The sequence below is a fragment of the Cyphomyrmex costatus genome, unplaced genomic scaffold (genome assembly GCF_001594065.2).
Source record: "Cyphomyrmex costatus isolate MS0001 unplaced genomic scaffold, Ccosl1.0 scaffold100, whole genome shotgun sequence".
Lineage (NCBI taxonomy): Eukaryota > Metazoa > Arthropoda > Insecta > Hymenoptera > Formicidae > Cyphomyrmex > Cyphomyrmex costatus.
This window is the reverse complement of record NW_017274955.1, coordinates 2,076,154-2,098,457: the sequence shown is the minus strand read 5'-3', so window position 1 is coordinate 2,098,457 and position 22,304 is coordinate 2,076,154. Positions and strand designations below refer to the sequence as shown.

General features: G+C 29.9%; 2 protein-coding genes across 2 annotated transcripts; both read right to left on the bottom strand.

Annotated features, from left to right (window-relative positions):
- Positions 1 to 2,332: 2,332 nt before the first annotated feature.
- LOC108783635 (ubiquinone biosynthesis O-methyltransferase, mitochondrial-like) lies at positions 2,333 to 4,836 on the bottom strand. Its single transcript, XM_018552259.1, has 4 exons — positions 4,775 to 4,836; positions 3,770 to 4,253; positions 2,601 to 2,781; positions 2,333 to 2,460 (listed from the first exon to the last, which is right to left on the bottom strand). The coding sequence occupies exons 1-4, from the start codon at positions 4,834 to 4,836 to the stop codon at positions 2,333 to 2,335; spliced, it is 855 nt and encodes a 284-aa protein (XP_018407761.1).
- Positions 4,837 to 18,215: 13,379 nt separating this feature from the next.
- On the bottom strand, positions 18,216 to 20,204 carry LOC108783629 (ubiquinone biosynthesis O-methyltransferase-like). Its single transcript, XM_018552246.1, has 4 exons — positions 20,143 to 20,204; positions 18,763 to 19,225; positions 18,480 to 18,660; positions 18,216 to 18,340 (listed from the first exon to the last, which is right to left on the bottom strand). The coding sequence occupies exons 1-4, from the start codon at positions 20,202 to 20,204 to the stop codon at positions 18,216 to 18,218; spliced, it is 831 nt and encodes a 276-aa protein (XP_018407748.1).
- Positions 20,205 to 22,304: the final 2,100 nt, after the last annotated feature.

The following is a 22,304-nucleotide window of genomic DNA, read 5'->3' as shown; positions in this document are numbered from 1 at the left end:
GTTCAGCAGAAAAAGCAGCTTTGCAACTGTTGTAAAATTCTTTAATATGATTGGTCTTGCTCCTAGTTCCTCACTGGATCTAAATGTATAAATCAATCGTATTCACGAATTTTATGCAAAGCTGTTTTTTTCTGCTGAATGCAGCTATTGATGACTGTCCATGGCATATTCCTTTCATTTTAGCCGGCGAAGCCAGATACATTATTGTAATTGTACTGGATAGAAGTGTATTTCGGGTATGTTAAGTTATCATCGGAGTTCTGGACAGTTCTCGGCTAGTTCTGTCGAAAAGTATCAGGGCTCAAAGCGATTGGACCAACGGTTTCCGAGATATACTCACTTTAAAAATTGTTGATCTTCTGATAAATATCGCTGTTTCTTGCAAACCGTTAGTCCAATCGCTTTCCCACCTTACAGTTTTCGATAGAACTCGTCAAGTAGTATAAGAAACGTAACTCAGAACTACTCGGTACTCTCAAAAAAATTTTCAAAGATTTCTACTATTTCTTTTAAACTTTATTATTCTTCAAAAATGTTTTTTATGTATCAAGAACTCTAGGTATTCACAAAATAGTTCTGTTAAGCTGATTAGAACTATGCGACCTTGAATTTCGTTAAAAAGTTAGCACTCCATTTTAAAAAAATTATTAAAAAATGATTATTAAGCGCATATGTCATTAAAAATCATAGAGAACTCTTCGTATCATCAAAAAGAAGCAGAAATTATCATCAGAACTATTGTATCTAAAAATTAATTTTTCAAAAATTTTTTTTTTTTTAATATTCGAAAATTTTTTTTCATATCAGGAACTCTAGGCAATCGCAAATTGAAGCTATTAAGCCGCTCAGAACTATTCCATCTCGAAATTCGATAAAAAGTTAGCACCCCATTTTTAAAAAATGTAAAAAAAATGTTTATTGAGCGGAACTCTTGTTATTAACTATAGGGAATTCTTCGTCTCGTCAAAAGGAAATGGGAACTCTAATCAGAACTCCTAAGTACTATAGTTGGGGTGCTAACTTAACATACCGGCGTATTTCATACATTCGACCAAGAGCTATACTAGTATTTGAATGAGTATTGTGAGAGATATTGTGAGAGAAAACTCGCAAACGAAATCATAAAAACAACAAAATGGCCGTGATCGTTACGACCCGTACTATAAACCTATATGATCCGTTTAGACAACTTTTCTCTTCCTCCGGCCTTATACTCTCGAAGGAGGAAAGGTTCACTCTCAAGAAACAGACTCATTAGGAAATTAAACAAACGGTATTTCAACTCTTCTACAGCAAAAGAAAACTGCTACTGATCTCATACGTCTCTTCTTGACGACGCGCATTGTTACGCGCACGAAGCGTCGCAATATAATATAAAGAATTACAAGGTTTGACAACTTCAGAAGGCTTTATTTAACGTTAATACAAGAGGCTTGCTTAGGACTAAGTTGCAAGTTCGGCTTACGAGAATAGATTGACTCGATCTCGATTAGAGCTAGAAGGATCTTTATTTCGACTAAAGAGATGGAGTTTTTTTTATCAACTTTAACCAATAACGTGAGATTTTTGAGTACTGAAAATATATGTGAGAGGGGTAAAGGAAACTAAGGTATGTGTCGATGACTCTAGAATCCATTTGGAGATGAGTCATAAATTGGAATGCAGAGTAAACCACCACATCTGTATGTAAAACAGATCATGAGTTAATTTAATCTTTATAATGTTGTTTTATAGTGCTAAAGTTATTGAAGCTAGAGGTAATCGTGCAGCTATGAGAAAACTCTTAAAAAACTATCGCGTTACATATTTGCATCTTGAAAAACAGCATAAAGTAAATATGCATATAATTTAAAAAAGAGTTTTATAATAAAGTGAAAAAATTCTGGAAAATCTTATATACATTTACTTGTAGATGTTTTATACAGATAATTCTTGTAAAAGGAAAAGAATAGGAATCTGTGACATTACTGCTTACTGTGTCAGTTTTAGGGCCCATATTGTCAGGTGTTCACTTTTGCTTATGTTACGAAAAAATTAATTATTGTAAATTTGCAAACAGTATTATAAAAACTGCTTATACCATTTGATAGAAGACACTTTTTAGTTTATATTTTTATTTTTAAAATCTTATTTTTATCTTTTGTTTAAGAAATATTGTCCAAATACAAAGTGATATATCGGTATCGGAGTGACTTTCCTCTAAAATTTTAGTTGAGATGACCGGAATTCTGATTGATTTAATCAGAATCTTTTGACTTGTTCATTTTCAACCATTTTTGTCAGTACAAATTTAATATTAAAAGTATAAACTGTACTCTCAAAAAAAAAAAAACTATATGCCAATTTTTTCTTGTTTGACTGCATGAAGCATATAAAAAGTAGATACACTTGATGATCGAAACCATCGTTTTGTTATTGGATTAAATTTTATTCCACACATTGATATCGTTTCGCAATCATCTGCAAAAAAGGGGAAAAATTAAGAAACACTTATAAGGATAAATGTTCAAACGTTTTAGATATATAATTATATCAATATGATTTTTATACAACACATTGTTTTATATTTTTTTCTTAGATTTATTAAGAATAAAACTTACAGTTCTTTAGTATACTTTGTACTTTATGTGGCTCGACAAATTTATACCATTCAAAAGTACCACAAGGTATACATCTGAAAATGTATTCGACTGCCAGAATATTAGATAGCCAAGATGTTAGAGTTTTGTTTATCGTCGTTATAAAAATTGACTTTCCAGGTTTTATAATTTCCACACATTCCTGTACACATAATATTTCAAAAATATTTTATTTTTATATTAAGACAATATTTATAAATATTGTTTTATACATATCGAGCTTTATAATTACTTTTATTTTATTCACGCAGGTGAAAAGATGCGTTATAATTAGGTACACATATTCTAATTTTACTTTTTCGTATATCCGTAATCAATTTGGTTGCAGTAAATTTTAACTCAAAATACTTTATATATTTTTTGTAACATTGAAAATGACCCGATTAGAGTCGAAACGTTTGTTTTAGTGTATAATATTTATATATTTGTATATAGTTTGAATTAAATTTGTTCGTTGATTTACTTAGCTGTTTGCTCTTTTTATATTTTTACTGTCTTATACCTACATATAGAGCTTTATAATTACTTTTATGTTATCTTAATATATTATAGGATGTTAATTAATATCCTATAAATATTATCTTATAAATTTTATATATGTATATAAACAAATTTTTATAGTTTTATATTCTTTATAAAATTCGTTTTACATAAAACGAAAGACGTTAAACTCAAAACGCAGGGCGCAAAACGAAAGTCGCAGATCGTAAAATTTTTGCGTTTATGTAGTCTACTTAGATTTAGAGCGAGAAATCCGTCAAGTCATTCAATTTGATAAAAAAATTGTGAGCAAGTAAATAGATAAAATGAGAACAAGAAGACGCAAATTACAGGATTCTTTCTTATTTCGTAAATTAACTTCTGTTGTTGCAGAATCCCATTTAGAATTTTTTTATTTTTTCGATTTTTTAAAGATATATGTTATATGATGTAGCATATACATACATCATATGAAAACAATTGATAATAATTGATTGATCGCATCGACGCGACGTAGGACGTGAAAGTTGAAGTTTATAAGTCTAACTTCTCGTTCTGCGCGTCTTTTGCATCGTGTAGCTCTTTACTACGATCGGAATATTGCGACCAGCAATTTGCGTCCTATGTAGAATGAATATAATTGTACTTACTTTTAAAAATAGTTGTGGGTTTGTCACATATTGCAAAACGTCGAAAACTATAACAGCATCATATGTGCTATCTTCTTTCTTTTGAACAAAATCTTCCACGGTTGTGTGAATATAATTCACTCTTTTTGATATATGAGGATCCATTTTTACATGTTCTTTAGCAATATCTATTAATTCTGCGCATACGTCTATTCCGGTTACTTGTGCACCTGTTTTAGCTAAACCCTCGGTCACTATACCTCCGCCGCAGCCAATGTCCACAATTTTGATTTCTTTTAATGGAAGATCTGAATTCTGTATTTGGACTTTAGCATTTATTAATCCATCTTTTACAAACTGTAATTTAAATAGATTGTACGTATGGAGACCTTTTACAGGACCATTTTCATCCCACCAAAAGTTTTTCATACTAGCAAAATGCTCAATTTTCTTAGGATCCATTGTTGATATTGATCGGTTAAAATATATAACATTTCCTAATAATCTATAACAAGTAATTTACGCTATTAGAAATTTCATAGTTATGAATTTAAGTAATATGTATAAAAGAAGCTTATGATTACGAAGTAACTGCAAAGTAATGAATGTTTTAATGAAAATTAAGTTATAGTAGACCTAAATATGCATTATTTCATGCAAATCCATATAAAAATTTTATAGAAAATACATTAAATTTTATGAAAAGTTTATTAAATTTTATGTACATACACACAAATATATTTTTTAGTTACAAATATATTAAGTTTAATATAATGTAATTTAATTTGATGTTGTGAACATAGATTCAACTTGTATAATTTAAAAATATATTAAATATGATATTTTCAACAATATAAGTTTCTTTTTAGCTAAATATGTTTTTGTAATATATTACTCGAAAGTAAGATTGATTCCTCAGACATGTAATATTTCATTTGATAGTACAAAGATAAAAACAGTAACATTGAAGTTTTATATATGATACAATTAGAAAATTACATAAATATACATAAATAGGTATTGTACCTGTTTGGGGGAATGTTTCTCCACGATCCGTTGAGATATTTGACAATGTTTAAAACTATCATGTTTGTATTTAAACACACAATTGCTCTCTCTCTCTCTCTCTCTCTCTCTCTCTCTCTCTCTCTCACTTTTGTAATTTAAAAAATAAACTGCAACAACGACTCTCCGACAAGTAGGAGTGAAAATATACAACTGAGCGTATCTGAAATATAATGATATATAGTTATTATACTTTTGGAGCTTTCACGATATTGTTTTCCAAGACATTGGCTGCGTTCAGCAGAAAAAGCAGCTTTGCAACTGTTGTAAAATTCTTTAATATGATTGGTCTTGCTCTTATTTCCTTATTAGATCTAAATGTATAAGCCAATCATATTCAAGAATTTTACAACAGTTGCAAAGCTGCTTTCTGTGCTGAACGCAGCCATTATTTTCAAAGATATCAAAAGATTTGCGGGTTATCGCCGTATTTTTATTCATTGCTAATACCATGATACATGTGTGTGCGTGTGTGTGTGTGTGTGCGCGCTCGCGTTGTATACATATGTGTATTAACTGTATATTCAAAGATATCAGAAGGTTTGCGGATTATCGCCGTGTTTAATGTCATTAATGGCATTAGCAAAGGATAAAAACACGGCGATAAGCCTCAAACTTACGGTATCTTTGAATATGCAATTTATATATATATATATATATTGTTGAATTACATAAAGGAGGTTCGGATTCGGCGAGCGCTAGCACTGACCGAAATAGATCAAACTTCAATCACAGTGACAAGTAGTTATATTACAACAAGAGAATACATTGAACAGTGAAGTTCTTCAAAGGATTGATCATCAATCTAGTACGAACATATTAAGTCAATTAGACGTAAGCGTATCATCGATAAGGAAATCTGTATGTTATATGAAAAAAAAAACATTGACAGTAGAAAATTCTTCGATTGTAATTACAAACAGGATAGATATCAGAAGATCGCTTATGGCGTAAGTCGTTCACATTAAATTCTTTTAATCTCATAAACTCATTCGCAAGTAATTATTCAAGAGCTAATGAAAACATTGAAATTTTCTCATTTAATAATAACAAACAGTGAACCAGGTTAAGATTATTTGAACGCATATGTGTGCTATCTTTCGGAATTATTAATAAACAACAATATTATGCGTGTGCATATATACATACAGAATCATTATTAAACAGCAATATTATGCGTATGCATATATATACACAAAATCTAAGAATCATTAATAACGGTTAATGTTATGCGTATGTATATATATTCACAAAATCTAAGAATCATTAATAACGGTTAATGTTATGCGTATGCATATATATACACAACGACCATCTCGAGTGGGCGAACAATTGTGACTCTCATTTGCGACGCTCTTGTGTTTAATTCGCTCGGCGTGGCATCGGAAGTCCGCTTCTGAAACTGGGGGGGGGGGGGGGAAGGGGGGGTTATGATAACCCACACTCCGGTGAACTTGGGAAGGAGACACGGGCCTTCGCCTGAGCCGTCATCAGGCCCCGTAAGAATGATGCGCTAGGCACCGTTCGAGACTTTCGTCGAACGCTCTAAGTGGTGTTTGCTAGACACCGTCCGAGATCAACGTCGGACACATTTACTATGAGAATGAGAAAGAGGGAAAGAGAGAAACAATGACCGGCAGCGGCACTGCCTTGGTAGCCACTCCGAAGGCATCGGAGTGAAACTACGTCCGGGCCAGATCACCGGACTCGAGGAGGTGGTAGCAGCCACCGCCGGAGACACTCGTCCGGCAATAAGAAACAGACGGTGGTCGTACGACCGACCGTTAGGCGTGACGCTATGGAGGATAGCGACACGGCTTTAGAAGTTGAAGAGAATTACCTGAGCCGAGGCACGGCGTATTCGGTAGCTATCTCTGACGAGAATACTCCTGGCCGTCCTGGCCGCCTCCCTGAGGGACCCACACCCTCGGCCAATGAGATGATTAGAGGCCACGACTACAAAACTGTCGGGAGCGTCACACACCGAGGCGTCGTTGTTCGCCACGAGACAAGAAGTGAAGGCGTAGTCGTTGTGCGCATAGAGGATAAGGCCGGTTCGTACTAGTCGCGCGCCCTGAGTAGTCTATCGATCTCGGTCGATAACTGAGCTTGACCGAACATATATATATGTATATACTATATCTGAAACATTATTTTTTAATTTTACTACAAAATCTAGATTTATCTTTTAAAAAAGTAATAATAAACACGTAGTAGTACGAAGTTACATGATCTAATCTGAATAAAATTTTTACGTCAATACGGATGTATACTTATTGTTACGCCCGCGTGATCGAAACGTTATGTCTGCGCAATAGTATCGCGAATCCGTGCAAACGATCCGCGAAAAAAGACATGGGATTTTATTAAAGAAAATAATACACTTTATTATCATGTTTTATAAGCGAGACGAGAGCGAAAACGATTTGAAAGGTCAGAAGCAATCGGAAAACGTTCGAACGGAGCGACCGCCTGATCCAGTTAACATTAAGACAGCCAAGTCTTAGTCTTAGTCTTAAATGAATGGCACACGACCCAAACTAAGTCAATACGGCCAGTAACGAAAATGCCGCACAAGGCGATGAGTAACGTAAAGTCTTAAAGAGTGACGCAATAACCCGCGAAAATGGCGAGAACCGCACGAACACCGGGCGCCTGCGTCCACGACGTCGCGTCGTCACGCCGCTAATACGCGCGTCAGGACGAACGAACGGGACATCCAAAATCGCGAGACCGCTAGGCGGATTTAGAGTAATTGCAAAGTAGAGTCCCTATAAGAGAATTGTGTCAATCTGAAGTAAAATGGCGTCTAATTGGGACTCTAGCAGAAAGGGACGCTAGACCTTATACTACGAAGAGCGTAAAGTCATGGTGGCAGGCGAGACGAAAGCTTGCTAATACGAACGGCAACGAGGCCTCGGTTTAAGTCCCGGCACCGGTGGAGTCCCGATATTTTTCTCGACCCAGCTCTTACAATATCACAATTATAAGTAAGTCTATACATTATTATAAAGCTTTCGAATTAAAAATGTATAAAAGATACAGATATTATGTGGTCGAAAGTGACGTTCTGACCTTGTCTACTTGTCAATATTATATAATTTAACGTAAATTCTACTCTTACAACTTCTAAAATCTAAACCACCGCGTTCACATTACTCAAAAGTGGGGATATAACAGCATCGATGATTGGTTCCGCCATTTTACTTCAAAACCAATGAAAATTTATACAAGATTGACACAACTCTCTTACAGGGACTGTCAAAGCACAGTCAAAGTCTGCCACACTTTTCAAAAATATAACGGAAATAAGCACCTGACAAAGACGTGTCCGTCCAAGACGAGTGATGCAACAAGACTTGATTGACAGCCGAGTTACTCGTCTCGATGACGCATTCTTCAACTTCTTTTGGAATCGGCACGACACAGGTGCTGACAAAAAGCAGGCATAACACTATATACATAAAAAAAACCATTTTGCTATGTTCGATACAATTTACTCGCATAAATGTTATGCAAAAGAGAAACGTTTATTTTGAAAATTTCAAAGTTCTCACACAAGATGCGAGCCTACATATGATATAAGATTTATGACATTAGTAAATGATATTGAAAAGAAAAGATCCCTATGGACATATTATATAATTTTATACACTGAATTACATAATTATATGTAATTCTTTGGGCTTGTCTGTAGAAGCCTAAAGAATAAATTAAAAAAAAAACGTTTGAATGCACTTTGATAATTTGGATAAGAGATATATTGAAAAAAATAAGCTTAATATGTATACTATAATTGTTAGCACGCGTTTGATTATAAGGTAGCGGAGATAAACGAAATAAAAGAAGTACACAAAAAAAGCTGTTCTTAAATCAACTTTAATATGCTTGTACGTATATAAGTATAAATATTGTAATCTTGCTTGAAAGATTTTAGTCTTGATTTAATTGAATTTGTATTGATACAAGTACTTGTACGATATAAATTTAATAAAATCAAGACTAAAATCTTTGAAGCAAGATTATAATATTTATGCTTATTATACGTACGAACACATTAAAACTGATTTAAGGACAGTCTTTTTTTCTGTGTAATAAAAAGTAAGTCAAATTTATTTCTATGGTATAGATTTATAGAATATAACATATCAACGATTTTTCAGTTTCAAACGTTTGATTTTATATAAAATGATATCAAATAAATGTATTTTTATTAAAATCTAAGATTAAATTTGTAAATGACATACTATATGATAAATGTTCCAATTTATATCTTGCGAGTTTGTGCTATGCAAGACTCATTGTAATTCTGGAGGCTTTAAATGTTATTGTTTTAAAAGCATGTATATACTTTAGTGTATTTATTTGTCAGTTGAGAATTATAGAAGTTCATACGAAAATGCCAACAAAACGGAAACCGCAACTCTTTATGAATCTAATGAAAAAATTTATCTACCTACATATTGTATTATTAGAATAAATAATAATTCAATTCTTCGAGCTAAATAATATTTTGTTATTTGTAACTTTTATGTATGTTAAAATGTATATTAATCCATTTCTGTGATTTTTGTTTTAAACTAAACAACGTTCATATTAACACAATGCAATCGATGCGTTTTCGCATAAAAGATTTGACAACAAAAAAAACGTCACTTTGCCCTGTGAATCGAAATATTAATCGTTAAAGTCAACGGCTATCCAAGTTAGGAAATCTGTCACAGCAATGGTTCACTGTTTTAAAAACACAAATCTTCTGTAGTAAAAATACTTTGCTAAAACAGTGAGTTTATGTTTTAAAAAACAATGAATCACTGTTGTGACAGATTTCCTAATCTGAATAGTTGTCGACTTTAATTTATTAATATCCCAGTTCACAGGGCAGAGCGACGCTTTTTTTTCTCGTTAAGTTTTTATTTTTACGCGAAACACATCGATTGAGTGCATTTTTATCAAAATTTGAGGCGGCCAGAATCTTCTTAACATTTACCATAACCTTAAATCACATTATGACAGCTCTCTCTATCGTTAAAAATTAATTTTCGGCACTCGGTTTGCTCGAAGATCACGTGATCAAGCTCACTATCTGCTAGCTCGCATCTCAGATTTACATTGTTGAACTCACCTTATACCTGTCACACCTTTTGCTTTCAAAATTTTAAGAAAAAATTTATTGGAAATTTCTCTAGTTACTATATAGTTTCTTAATTATTATTATATCAATATGTATAGTATCAAAATGAAGATTTAAATTAAATAAAGTGTTTTAAAATTTTTTAACTTAATGACTAAATATTCTTATATCAAATTACTTTATTTTGCATGCATTCTAAATGCATTCTAAAGTCACGTTTATTTAGTGAAAAGCTGTAGGCAATCGTTTCATAAGCAAATAGAGCCCTCTCTATAAATGATATACTAAATTTACATATTTTTGAATTTTTACTCGACGTCCATGATTTGCCATCCTTTTTGAAGTAAATAAAAATATTTTGTTAAAACAAAGGTACTGAATATTATGGATCTTTCAAAGCTAGATCAAGATGCTTATTATCATTATGTGTGAATTTATATATCGCGTATGTAGTTCTCTCAATCGCGTGCCGAACATTTTTTCAGACTTACAACGCAACTCTAAATAACTACCGCGGTAATATCACTTTAGTTAGATTGACAATACAATCTAACAAATTTCGATGCTTATAGCATCTTATTAGATCTTAATAATATGTTGAAAGACATATATTAAAATTCAATATTAAAGTAATGATAATTGAAATCTGTGAAAAATAAGATTGCGAAGAATATCACAAGTTGGCGTTTCGTCCCGGCTTCCACTACTGGACTCATCAGTAAGGTAATGTAGTGGGAGCCTACCTTAGACGCCGGTGTAAGTTATTAAATCGAGACTCTATATAAAGAGACATACGTGTATCTCAGCACTTGCGAGAAATTTAACGAATATCAATTGAATAGACCTCTGATGGCGAGTCGACGTAATAATATTTTTCGCAATATCTGTTTAGAGTAGTAATAATAACGTCATTTTTCAGGCGACGTATATTTTAACAAATAATAGAATCTTATTTTACGACCGTACATTGTTAAACAATAACAAGAAAGAAGGAAGCACAAAGCGAAGCCTATCGGTCAAAGCTAGATCAAGATGCTTATTATCATTATGTGTGTAACAGTACCTGTATTAACATGTATTTAATAAATAATAAATTATGTTAAATTTAGTATATTTCCTTGAGTCAAATTGTTTAACACTATTGTTTCAGTTAAATTAATATATTAATTAGGAGCAATCACAACCTGTAAAAAGCATTAAAAATAACTTAAAATTGGGTATTACGACATTATATTGAATATTTGTTAGAGTTCTAGTAGTACGAAAATTACTTCTAATAATAGCGAAATTACTTTTTTGCATATTATTTATTCGTTTTTCTTAAAGATCCATCTTAATGGGTGAAATAATTACATTAAATTTACTATATGTACATTTTGCATCAGTTTAAATATTTATGTTCTTCAAAAAGTTTCTTCATATTTGGTAATAAATCAGTTATATTTGCAATGTAATTAGATATGTGAGACATTTTTCTACAAATTTTCATATCATTTTAGAGTTAAAATTAACAGAATAGGTTCACTTTATCTTAATTGAAGCAAATCGCTCTAATCGAAGAAAATGCCCTAAGTGGAAAGAAACCTAAATCAACTATTATTTAATATACAATACAAAAGTGTCCTAAGAAGTAAAAGTCTAATGTTGTTCTGTATTTAATTGGCTTGATAAAAATGGACGAATTAAACGCGTGTTATATAATATTGAAAGTATAATGTGTAGTACGTATATAAGTTCTTATCCAGATCTAAAACTACTATTTATAGTTAGTTCTTATAATTTAAAACCGCTTTATAATCGTTTCTTATAATTCAAAACCGTTTTAAATATTTTTTTAAGTTTATAGTCGATTGTTATATTTATGGCTATATCAAGTACATTTTACAATTTTTAAAGGTATTGTATTATAATAATAGTTATTAAATTTATTAGATATGAACATTATATATGAAAAAAATATTTTTCAAATATTATGTACGTGAACTTATGAAACTTGGGAAATCGATTTTTGTAACAACGATAAATAGAATTCTTATTTTAGCTCATTTTCTGTCATTATTTTCAAATACCATATATTTAATATGAAGTTTAATGTATATTAAAAAATTACAAGTTTTATTTTTGTTAATTCCAGGAAGAAAGTATTAAGAAACGATTTTTGCTGCATAAAAATGATACCTATATAATTATATTATTATATCTAACAATTTCGTAAGAAATATTAATGTAAAATATAAAAATATTTTTTAAACTCTTTTTTTAGAGATGGTTGTGAAACGAGATTAATTCGTGATACATATTGGTAATTTAATCCAATAACAAGTCAATACTATGGACTTAATACGTAAATATTTACAGTGCCACATATCCGATGAACATACTAATTATGATTTGCTACGTCTTTTTAATACATATATATTATACCTATTAGATTTAATAATATTTTATATTAGTATACGTCACCGTTTACAACATCGAATTAGCTTCAGTACGAATATAACGCTTGATATATGTATCAAATGGCTGGTATAATTGCACCAATTGCATTCTCATTTAGTTTAAATTTAGTTTAAATTTTGACAGTAGCAATCAATCTCAGGCAACATAATTGGGTCTTCAGCAAAAAAAAGTGGCAACAGTGATTATGATAACAAGCGTAAATAAAATACACAAAGTTTTAATTTTTTGTATATATAATTGTACTAAAACGTATGCACATGCTCATGCATTTAAGATGGTAAGATTTACAGATGTCATAATTGCAGTGAGTCTTACAAAGCGCGAACTATCATAGCAAGATATTAGTTGGAATGTGTACTATATATTATAATAAGTACATATAATTTGTAGATCTTATTTTAAGTCCAGTAGTGGAAGCCGGGACGAAACGCCAACTTGTGATATTCTTCGCAATCTTATTTTTCACAGATTTCAATTATCATTACTTTAATATTGAATTTTAATATATGTCTTTCAACATATTATTAAGATCTAATAAGATGCTATAAGCATCGAAATTTGTTAGATTGTATTGTCAATCTAACTAAAGTGATATTACCGCGGTAGTTATTTAGATTTGCGTTGTAAGTCTGAAAAAAAGTTCGGCACGCGATTGAGAGAACTACATACGCGATATATAAATTCACACATAATGATAATAAGCATCTTGATCTAGCTTTGACCGATAGGTTTCGCTTTGTGCTTCCTTCTTTCTTGATCTTATTTTAAATTTAATAAAAATGCACTTATTTGATAACATTTTATGTAAAAACAAAAGTTTAAAAACATACAACTCATCGATATGTAGTATTTCGTAGAAATAAATTTTAATACATGTTACTCTTTGTAATCATTTTATTTCTTTTCGTTACCGGCCAATGCAATATGGAACAAGAATATGTAGGGGAGACCGGGGTTAATTCGGCACTTTTTTTTTTTGACGATTTTTAATAAGAAAATAAAAGCTTTTAGCTAAATAAATGGTACTGTGGAAAAGAACGAACCTTTGATTATAAAATGATTCAAAGCATTTTTGATCTATGTCACTTCGTTTCATAGGCATAGAAAAAATATGACACAACCTCTAAATGCGATATTGCAAAATTCCTGGGGTAAAGTCAGCACCCCTCCGGGATAAAGTCGATACACCTCATGTTCGCGTTAAAATTGATATAAAAATATATCATTTCCCTTTAAAAGAATAAAAATACTTTATTTCTTTATTTTCGCTCTAAAAAAGAAGATAAATGAGGAAAAAAATGAAGAGATAAATGTTTCACTTTTGTGCGCGCGTATTTCGACGTCGAGTGCTTGTTGACGGTTGCATATCACTGGTGCCATTTTTTTTATTTATTTTCTTTGAAGATTTGTCGACACTATTGGCACGAACTATGGTTATTACTGCGCTGACTTTGCCCCGTCGTCTCTATGCCGACTTTGCCCCAACCGTCCATTTCTATTTTCGTTACACAAAATATATAATAAATCCATGAAACTGCGAGAATAGTCAACGGATTCGTGTCCAGCATACACATTTCACTTAGAATTACTTACCTGGATAATTGTACAAGCGAAAAAAATAGGTATAATAACAAACTTTCTTCGCGGTAGAAAAATTACTTCTGACTGTATAAAACATGTTCGTCATTGTAGAAATTGCAATGTTGCCAGTAACTTAACTCCGTTGACAAAATGGATACATGAAGACGCATCATTAGTACTAATCGCTAATTTATATGATTTATTGTTCGTAAGTTAAAGCGAATGATGACTTTACCCTAATGCCGAATTAGCCCCGGTCTCTCCTATGTCAGGTTTAATTATATTTTTTTATATGGCATCGTCTGTTTCGAATTGCAAAATTATTAAAGTGCATCCAAATGTTTTTTTTTTTTACTAAATTTGTCTCTTTTCTAAATTTTACTTATTAATGAATTTTATGATCTCACGAATCTTAATATTGAATTAATATGCGCACGTGCGCACACAAGACATGTGTGAGGAGAAATTAAAAAATTTTTTTTAATTAATATTTTTTTTAACAATATTTATGCCAACAAATTGTATCGAACACATAGCAAAATGAATATATTGTACACTGAAAAAAAATTGTTAACTTGATTAAATGCGTTCAGTTCGCAGTAGTTATTTAGTTCAGATGTTTGTATATTTAAAGCTTAATAAACTCTTGTAAATTTAAACCATATGTTATTTGCTTGAATTAACAAATATTTGTTTGACAGCCCGTGATCGCTATGTTTAGTTAATTCATGTTTATTAACCATTTTTTCTTAGTGTGCATGTATATATAATGTATATACAGTACACACACCTATATATATTCACATAATGTAGTTCTCTTAAACACTCATCTAGTTAATGTCTAGTATTACTGTATTATCTTAAATAATCTTATATAGTAATTATAAGTTATAATGTAGGATATTGCGTAGGATATGAACAAAAAATTGACAGTTTCGTTAGTAATTGAAGCACCTGTAGTACAAATATTTACACAATTTTCATAAACACCTACCTATTTAGTTATTTATCTATCTATTTAGTTTAGAGGCATTCATATTTTGCGCATCTTGTGCTCAGTGTTGCAGCCAAGCGATTGAGAGAGCGCATTTGCTGTCGACTTTTGCATATTCATATTTAAAACGACACGTAATGTTAAAAATCAATCAAAATAGCACTGTTAAATTTATAATTTTTTGTGAAATTTTCTTATATAGAAAAATTATAATCTTCTAAATAATATGTATAAGATTTAATTATTAAAATGACTACGGAAATAACGAAGTATTACCTTCAATTACAAAAGCTATACAACCATTCAGCAGACGATTTTCCTTTGCATTACAACTACGTTTCTCAAATATATATGGTCGCTTCTTTAAAACATTTGCATGACCTTGTTAATATGTTAAATACGCATTGTTTAAAGATATATATATAATTATCACTGACCAGAATAGCTGTATCGTGGAGGCCAAAAAGCCCTATCCTATATCTTACGTTTCCTATGATACCAGTGAACATATCTGTGATCATTATGAACTGTGAATAGAATGAATGGAATAAAAAATCCTTTCACAGGATTAAAGTAGATACAAAATTAGGACGTAGGGCAGTGAACTTTATACTAAAGTCGAAAAAAATTAAAAGCATGGAGGGAGGTGGGACAGACTCTACGTCTCGCGTGGAAAGTTGATCGCCTTTTGGTAGAGAGAGAAGATAGGGTAGATCTCGTTTTGTGTGGAAAGTCGAATAACTCTAAGGGGGAGGGGATATTTTGCATAATTGTAATAAAATGAAGGAAATTGTGCAGCAACATGATCGCTTTGCCAAATGAAACAAATAATGCTATAGGAGTATTCGATTTTTTCCCGCGTAAAGTAAGATTTAGTCACAGTAAATAACCAGTAGGGACACTTCGTGTGCACCTTTGATCTCAGTGTGGACAGTCATGTGAGTTACATCTCCGTGTGAGTCACGTACATAGCTCCCTGCTGTCTAAAGACATTCAATTCTCTTCACAAAGCGATTTAATTATTAATATTAAATGAAAAGTTGAATACTCCTATAAATAGGGGGAGTGTGAGGTGGACCTCGCTTTGCGTGGTAAGTCATTATATAAGAAGGAAAAGGTGTGGAACAATTGTTAATGTTGTATGTAACAGAAACAAGACGTTATTTTTCAAACTTTTGTTAATAATGTTTTAATATGAATAACGAGCGTCAACTAAAACCTATTGGCAGGGTTGGGTAGTGCTAAAAGTTAAAAGTTAAAAATTAAGTTAAAAAGTTAAAAGTTAATTAATTTTAACTTAACTTAGTTACATTTTTTTAGACTCCTAACTTTTTAACTTTATTTAGTTACATTTTATCGGTAACTAGTAACTTTTTCTCGCAAGTGCTTTGATACACGTATATCTCTTTTTATATAGAATCTCGATTAATAACTCTCTCAGGCGTATAAGGTAGGCCTCCACAATGCCTTACTGATGAGTCCAGTAGTGGAAGCCGGTACGAAACGCCAAAAATTACGTAATATTCTTCGCAATATATTAGAATAAAAATTAAATATTTTAACGAATTTGTTTGCTCGTAAACCTTTGTCTCTCTTTATTATTAGTTTAATAACTTTTTATTAATTTTTTTAAAGTTAAGTGTCAGACACAATACGAGCCACTCTGTTCCGTGTTGATGGATGGCACTGTTGACGTCCTGTAAGTAGAGACTCTTTAATGTCCGCAAGCGGGCACGAGTTGCATCACTGGTTCTAACTTACAGGACTTGCAGCTTGCAGTAGCTTGTAGTCACTTGTAGTTTGCTGCTTCATTTATTCGGTTCTAATAATAAGAGTTTTGTGCAAAAATGCAATGAGTGTTGACATTGATTTTATATATATATATATATAAACAAAATATATTATAAAATATATATATTATTATAAAAAAAATTAATATAATAAAATTTAGGATATGTTCTAAAATCTAAATAGTTTTTTTTTTATTATCACTTCCGTTATTATTAAGACTGAAACCCTGAAATTATAAAAAAAATAAATTTTTAACTTTTAACTTTAAAATTTTTTTATTAACTTAACTTTTAATTCAATTAATTTTATTATACATTAACTTGTATCTTAACTAAGTTAAATTTTCAAGATTGTTAACTTTAACTTAACTTAGTTTTAAAAAAATGTAACTTACCCAACCTTGCCTATTGAAAATTACTCAGGGTCATGATCTTGACAACATATATTAAGATCGAAGTCATGAGACTATTTCATTTATTATTATAGAAGAGGACTAAATAAAGTTTGAAATACAATATTCTGTATGAATTCTTTGTGAGAATCGTAAATATTTTTGTCGGTCTTGTACTCCTTTAATTTAGTTAACCTTGTATTTAAGTACATTATTGCTTTGCAATTATACGAACGTACACTATAATTTTTAATCTCTGAATCGTTTGAAAACACGTTATAGGAATATTCCATTTAAATTTTATTGGTTTAACTTTCAGTTTATTTATCATTTATTTGGTAAAAAATGTATGTTACATATTAATACGTTGGATTGATTAAAATTATTAAATTATATATAAGGATAATTTTAAGTATAATTTTTAAAAAATTATGTAAATGTAAATTTTTCTTAATAACTATACTCTCTACCTCTATAACAAGTGTTTTATTTCGATTTTTTTATATTTAATCTTTAGGAAATATTAAAATTAAAAAAATCTTCAATTATATTTACCATAAGACAACTGATTGCAAAACAGGAATAAAAATATTTATTCTTAATTATTTTTATAGAATTAAATTGATTTATTGCATATTATTAATAACAGTAATTCTTAACAATGTCATATTATTATTTATTAATATGTTTAATATGTTTAAAAATAATAATATTGTATGAAGAAGTATATAATAAATTACTTTTTACTTTCCAAAACCTTTTAATTTTATCTTATTTTTTAAAATATTTATTAAAATAGTGGATTTTATAATATCAAATATTATTTTACTCTTGAACAATTTCTTATTAATTGTTGACTATAGAAACCAATAATCAATATATTTAGAATTTTATATATAAGAAAGAAATTAATTATTATTTATATTGATTAGTTTTATTTAATTAAGATTTCATGGCCACTTATTGCACAACTTTTGCTTAGTAAATTCAAAATAGAGTACAAATCGGCTGGTTTTTTCCAGAAATTTTTTTAATTGGAATATTGCATTATTTATACAATTTCTTTTTGTTTGATTGCATGAAGTCCATAAAGATTAAATACATTTGACGACCAAGAACAATGTCTTGTCATTGGATTAAATTTCATACCACGAATCGATTTCGTTTCGCAACCATCTGTAAAAAAAGAAAAGATTAAGAAACATTTATATGGATGTCACGTTAGATATAATTATATAGATATGATTTATATCTAACGAATTGTTTCTTAGTTGTTTTTACTAGAATGTTTTCGTAGGACAAGAATTTAACTTACAATTCTTTAATATACATTGAACTTCATGTGGAGCAATAAATTTACCCCAATCAAAAACGCCGAAGGGTATACTTCTGAAAATGAATTCGCCTGCTACTTTAAAACAAAGCCAAGACATCAGAGTTTTATTTATTGTTGTTATAAAAATTGATTTTCCAGGTTTCAAAAGTTTTACACATTCCTATACATAAAATATTTGAAAAATATTTTTTATATATATTACAATATTTATATCTAATAAATCATATTATTTATAATCATGTTATTTATTATAATATTGTACCTTTAAAAATAGTTCTTGATCAGTTACATATTGCAAAACGTCAGTAGTTACAACAGCATCATATGCGCTGTTTTCTCTCTCCTTTTGTGCGAAGTCTTCCACAGTTGTGTGAATATAATTTACTCTTTTTGATATACTGGGATCTAATTTTATATGCTCTTTAGCAACATTTATTAATTCTGCCGATACGTCTATTCCAGTTACTTGAGCTCCTGCTCTAGCTAAACTCTCGGTTAGTATACCTCCACCACAGCCAACTTCTACAATATTGATTCCTTTTAACGGAAGATCTGAATTCTGTATTTCGACTCCAGAGTTTAATCCATTTTTCACAATCTGTGTTTTAAATGTAGTGTAATTATGGAGGCCTTTTAAAGGACCATTTTTATCCCACCAAAAGCTTTTCATAGCAGAAAAATGTTCAATTTTCTCAATATTCGCGGTTGACATTAATTTGGCAAATCTGTTAAAATTTAAAAAGTCTGATAGAATCAGTTAAGAAAAAATTGTTTTTATGATCTGTATTATTGAAACAGATAGGAACTTTTTCCAGTTAAATTATATACGTTTTTATAAACAGCTTATTGTTTGTTTTATTAAATCAGATAATGTATGTTAGGACATATTAATGATATAGAGAGCTTGAGTACCATATAGAGAAGCTCAGATAATTATTCTTTTATTTAAGTACAATAAAATAAACAATGATAGAAATTTCTCGTTTTGTCTGCATATTAAAATGTACGAAATAATTATTTAAACCGTTAGCGCCCATTATCCTTATTTTAGGATATAGGATATAAGAAAAATAAATTGAGAGTTAATTGAGCCTAACTGTCGCATTATATTATCAACGATAAACTACGATAATTTTTCTATAACATTTGTGTTATTGAAACAGATAAAAACATTTAATTATATAATTTTTTATGGACATGCTATCATTTATTTTATATTAAATCAGATAATATAATGGAATCATATAGACAAGCTTATGTACCCAAATAAAATTTTTATTGTTTAAATAAGATAAGATAAAAAAAACGATAGAAAATGTTTTTTTTCTATCTGACGTAATATTTAAATGCCTGTTAGATACAATCAAACAAAATTATATTACATTTTTTCAAATGTATATTTTCTATTGTTTTTCTATCGGATTTTTTAAGCAGACTATTTTTTAATAATCTATAATAAGTAATCTGGATTTAATATGTTTTTATATAATGTATAATATTATTTGAAACTCAGATTGATTCTTCAATTATGTACCTCAATCTATTGATAATGTAAAGATAAAGAAAGACAGTATAGAATTGAGATTGATGTTGTTAAATGGATAATTAGATAATTACAATAGTATATAATTAAGAATTATACCTGTTTTGGGGAATGTTTCTCCACAATCCGTTGAGATATTTGACAACGTTTGAAGTTATCATGTTTGTATTTAAACACACAATTGTTTTTATATTGTAAAAGATAATCTGCAATATCAACTCTCTAACGAGTAATGAAAATGTTAGACTTTAGTATATCTGAAACATTATACAAAATACAATGTATATATATGGATGAATTTTTAAATACCGGTATAACATTAGTAAATATTTAAAAAAGACGAAAGTAACAGTTTTTTATGTAAAAAATTTTTGGCTTTTCAATAAAAATAGTCTCGAATAATTTAAATTTCGGAAAAGTACTAAAAATCATGAATTTCCGAGAAAAGCGTGTTTTTCTTCATGAGCCTACACTGAAAGATCCATTTAGTTACATGAAATAAAATTTGACTGAATCAATTAAATCTCTTGTTTTTAATGTTTCTATATAGAGAGATGCTTAGATTAACCTAACAAAATAATTTAATTAGAAAATGTTGTCATGTTAATATTCAGTAAACTAAATTTTTAATTATATGAACCAACATTTTGATTGAAATTTTATTTAAATTTTATTTACTAAACTAAATTTGTTTATTAATATTACCAAATTTTCCAATTAAATTATTTTATTGTATCAACTAAAGCATTTATTTGCTCATATCCCAACAAAAGATTTAGTTGATTCAGTTAAAGAGATAGATTTTAATTAATCAAATGTTTCTCTTAATACAAATAAAAGAAAAATGCATAAATAGTGCATAAATGCTTGATACATAACACTTACATAGCACAGTTCGTCAAAGAAATATCGCGTATAGACACACAATACATCCCAGCAAGAAATGATAATAGAATGGGCGTCGAAATGATCAAATCGACGTTAATTCAATGTCAATTCCATTATCATTTCTTGCTGGGATAGAACTTGAATCGATTTGGCTCTTACTATAAGATCCGATAATTACAATACTGAAAAGTTCGACGGCTGCGTAAATATTATATAGGCACGGATGATCATACGCTATCACGGTGTTCACGCGCGTGCATTTAACGTGAAAATACTACCAACACTATTGTATCATCCGCATGTCCCATGTTTTCTGTTATCTATCTGAGAGAAAATTGTCGAAATACAGCGAAGCAAATGTTACTGCATGACAATTTCTTTAATATTTATTCGTTATAACTAAATAAATTTGTAATAACAACATATATATTTTTGTGAAATATATCTCAATCTCAATCTCACATTTTTATTATTTGTAAACAAAATTTCGTTTAATTCTTACTGAAAAAATAAATTTACTCGAGACAAATTAATGCTTCTGTATAGCAATCCAATATTTAGTTGCAATTAGATGATCTTTATAGGCAAATAAGTATTTATTTCTGGAGAATGCATATTTTTCTCAAAAACAAATCTTTGTTTAGAAGACCAAAAGGTTCCTCCTCTGAATAACATTGCATTATATAATATGGCGAACTAAGCGTTTAGATTGTTCCTTGTGTTGCAGTGCAAGTGTTTTTACAATACAGTTGGTGGAGTATGAAACGATCATCAAGTTGAAAATTCGACCGAAACGTGTAGATATCGCCAAGTTTTACGTTACATATCGTTCGTTCATTTATTTGTTTGTTTGTTCGTTATAATAATATATTGTAATAGCATTCATAACACAAGCAAAATTAGATTGTGAAGAAAAAATGAACTTTATTTGATTATGTGTAATTTATTTGCTAGAAATATTTCAATTCACACAAAAATGGAAAGAAATTTGCTACTTGCAACTAAATAATTCATTAACATCTCTAAACATTGACGAAAAAGAATCTGTCTTTGAATTTTATTGTATTCTATCTCAAATTTCCATTGATCAGAAATTGTACTGTGCTTTATTTGACTCACATTTGCCTGTGTTTTAATTTTAATTTTTTACTCACCTGATACACACTCTTGCATAACAATATCAAACACTGGAGGATAATGATGAACCATTAAAAGTCTGTTTACATTTATCATTAAACATTTATCATTAAACACACAAAAAACATAGAATTATAATAAGAATTAATTTTAATACTTTAAAAAATTCCGTTTTTGGTGTGTCAGTGTTCCGCTCGATAAGATCCCACCTCTTTAAAATGCCTTTTTTAAAACTA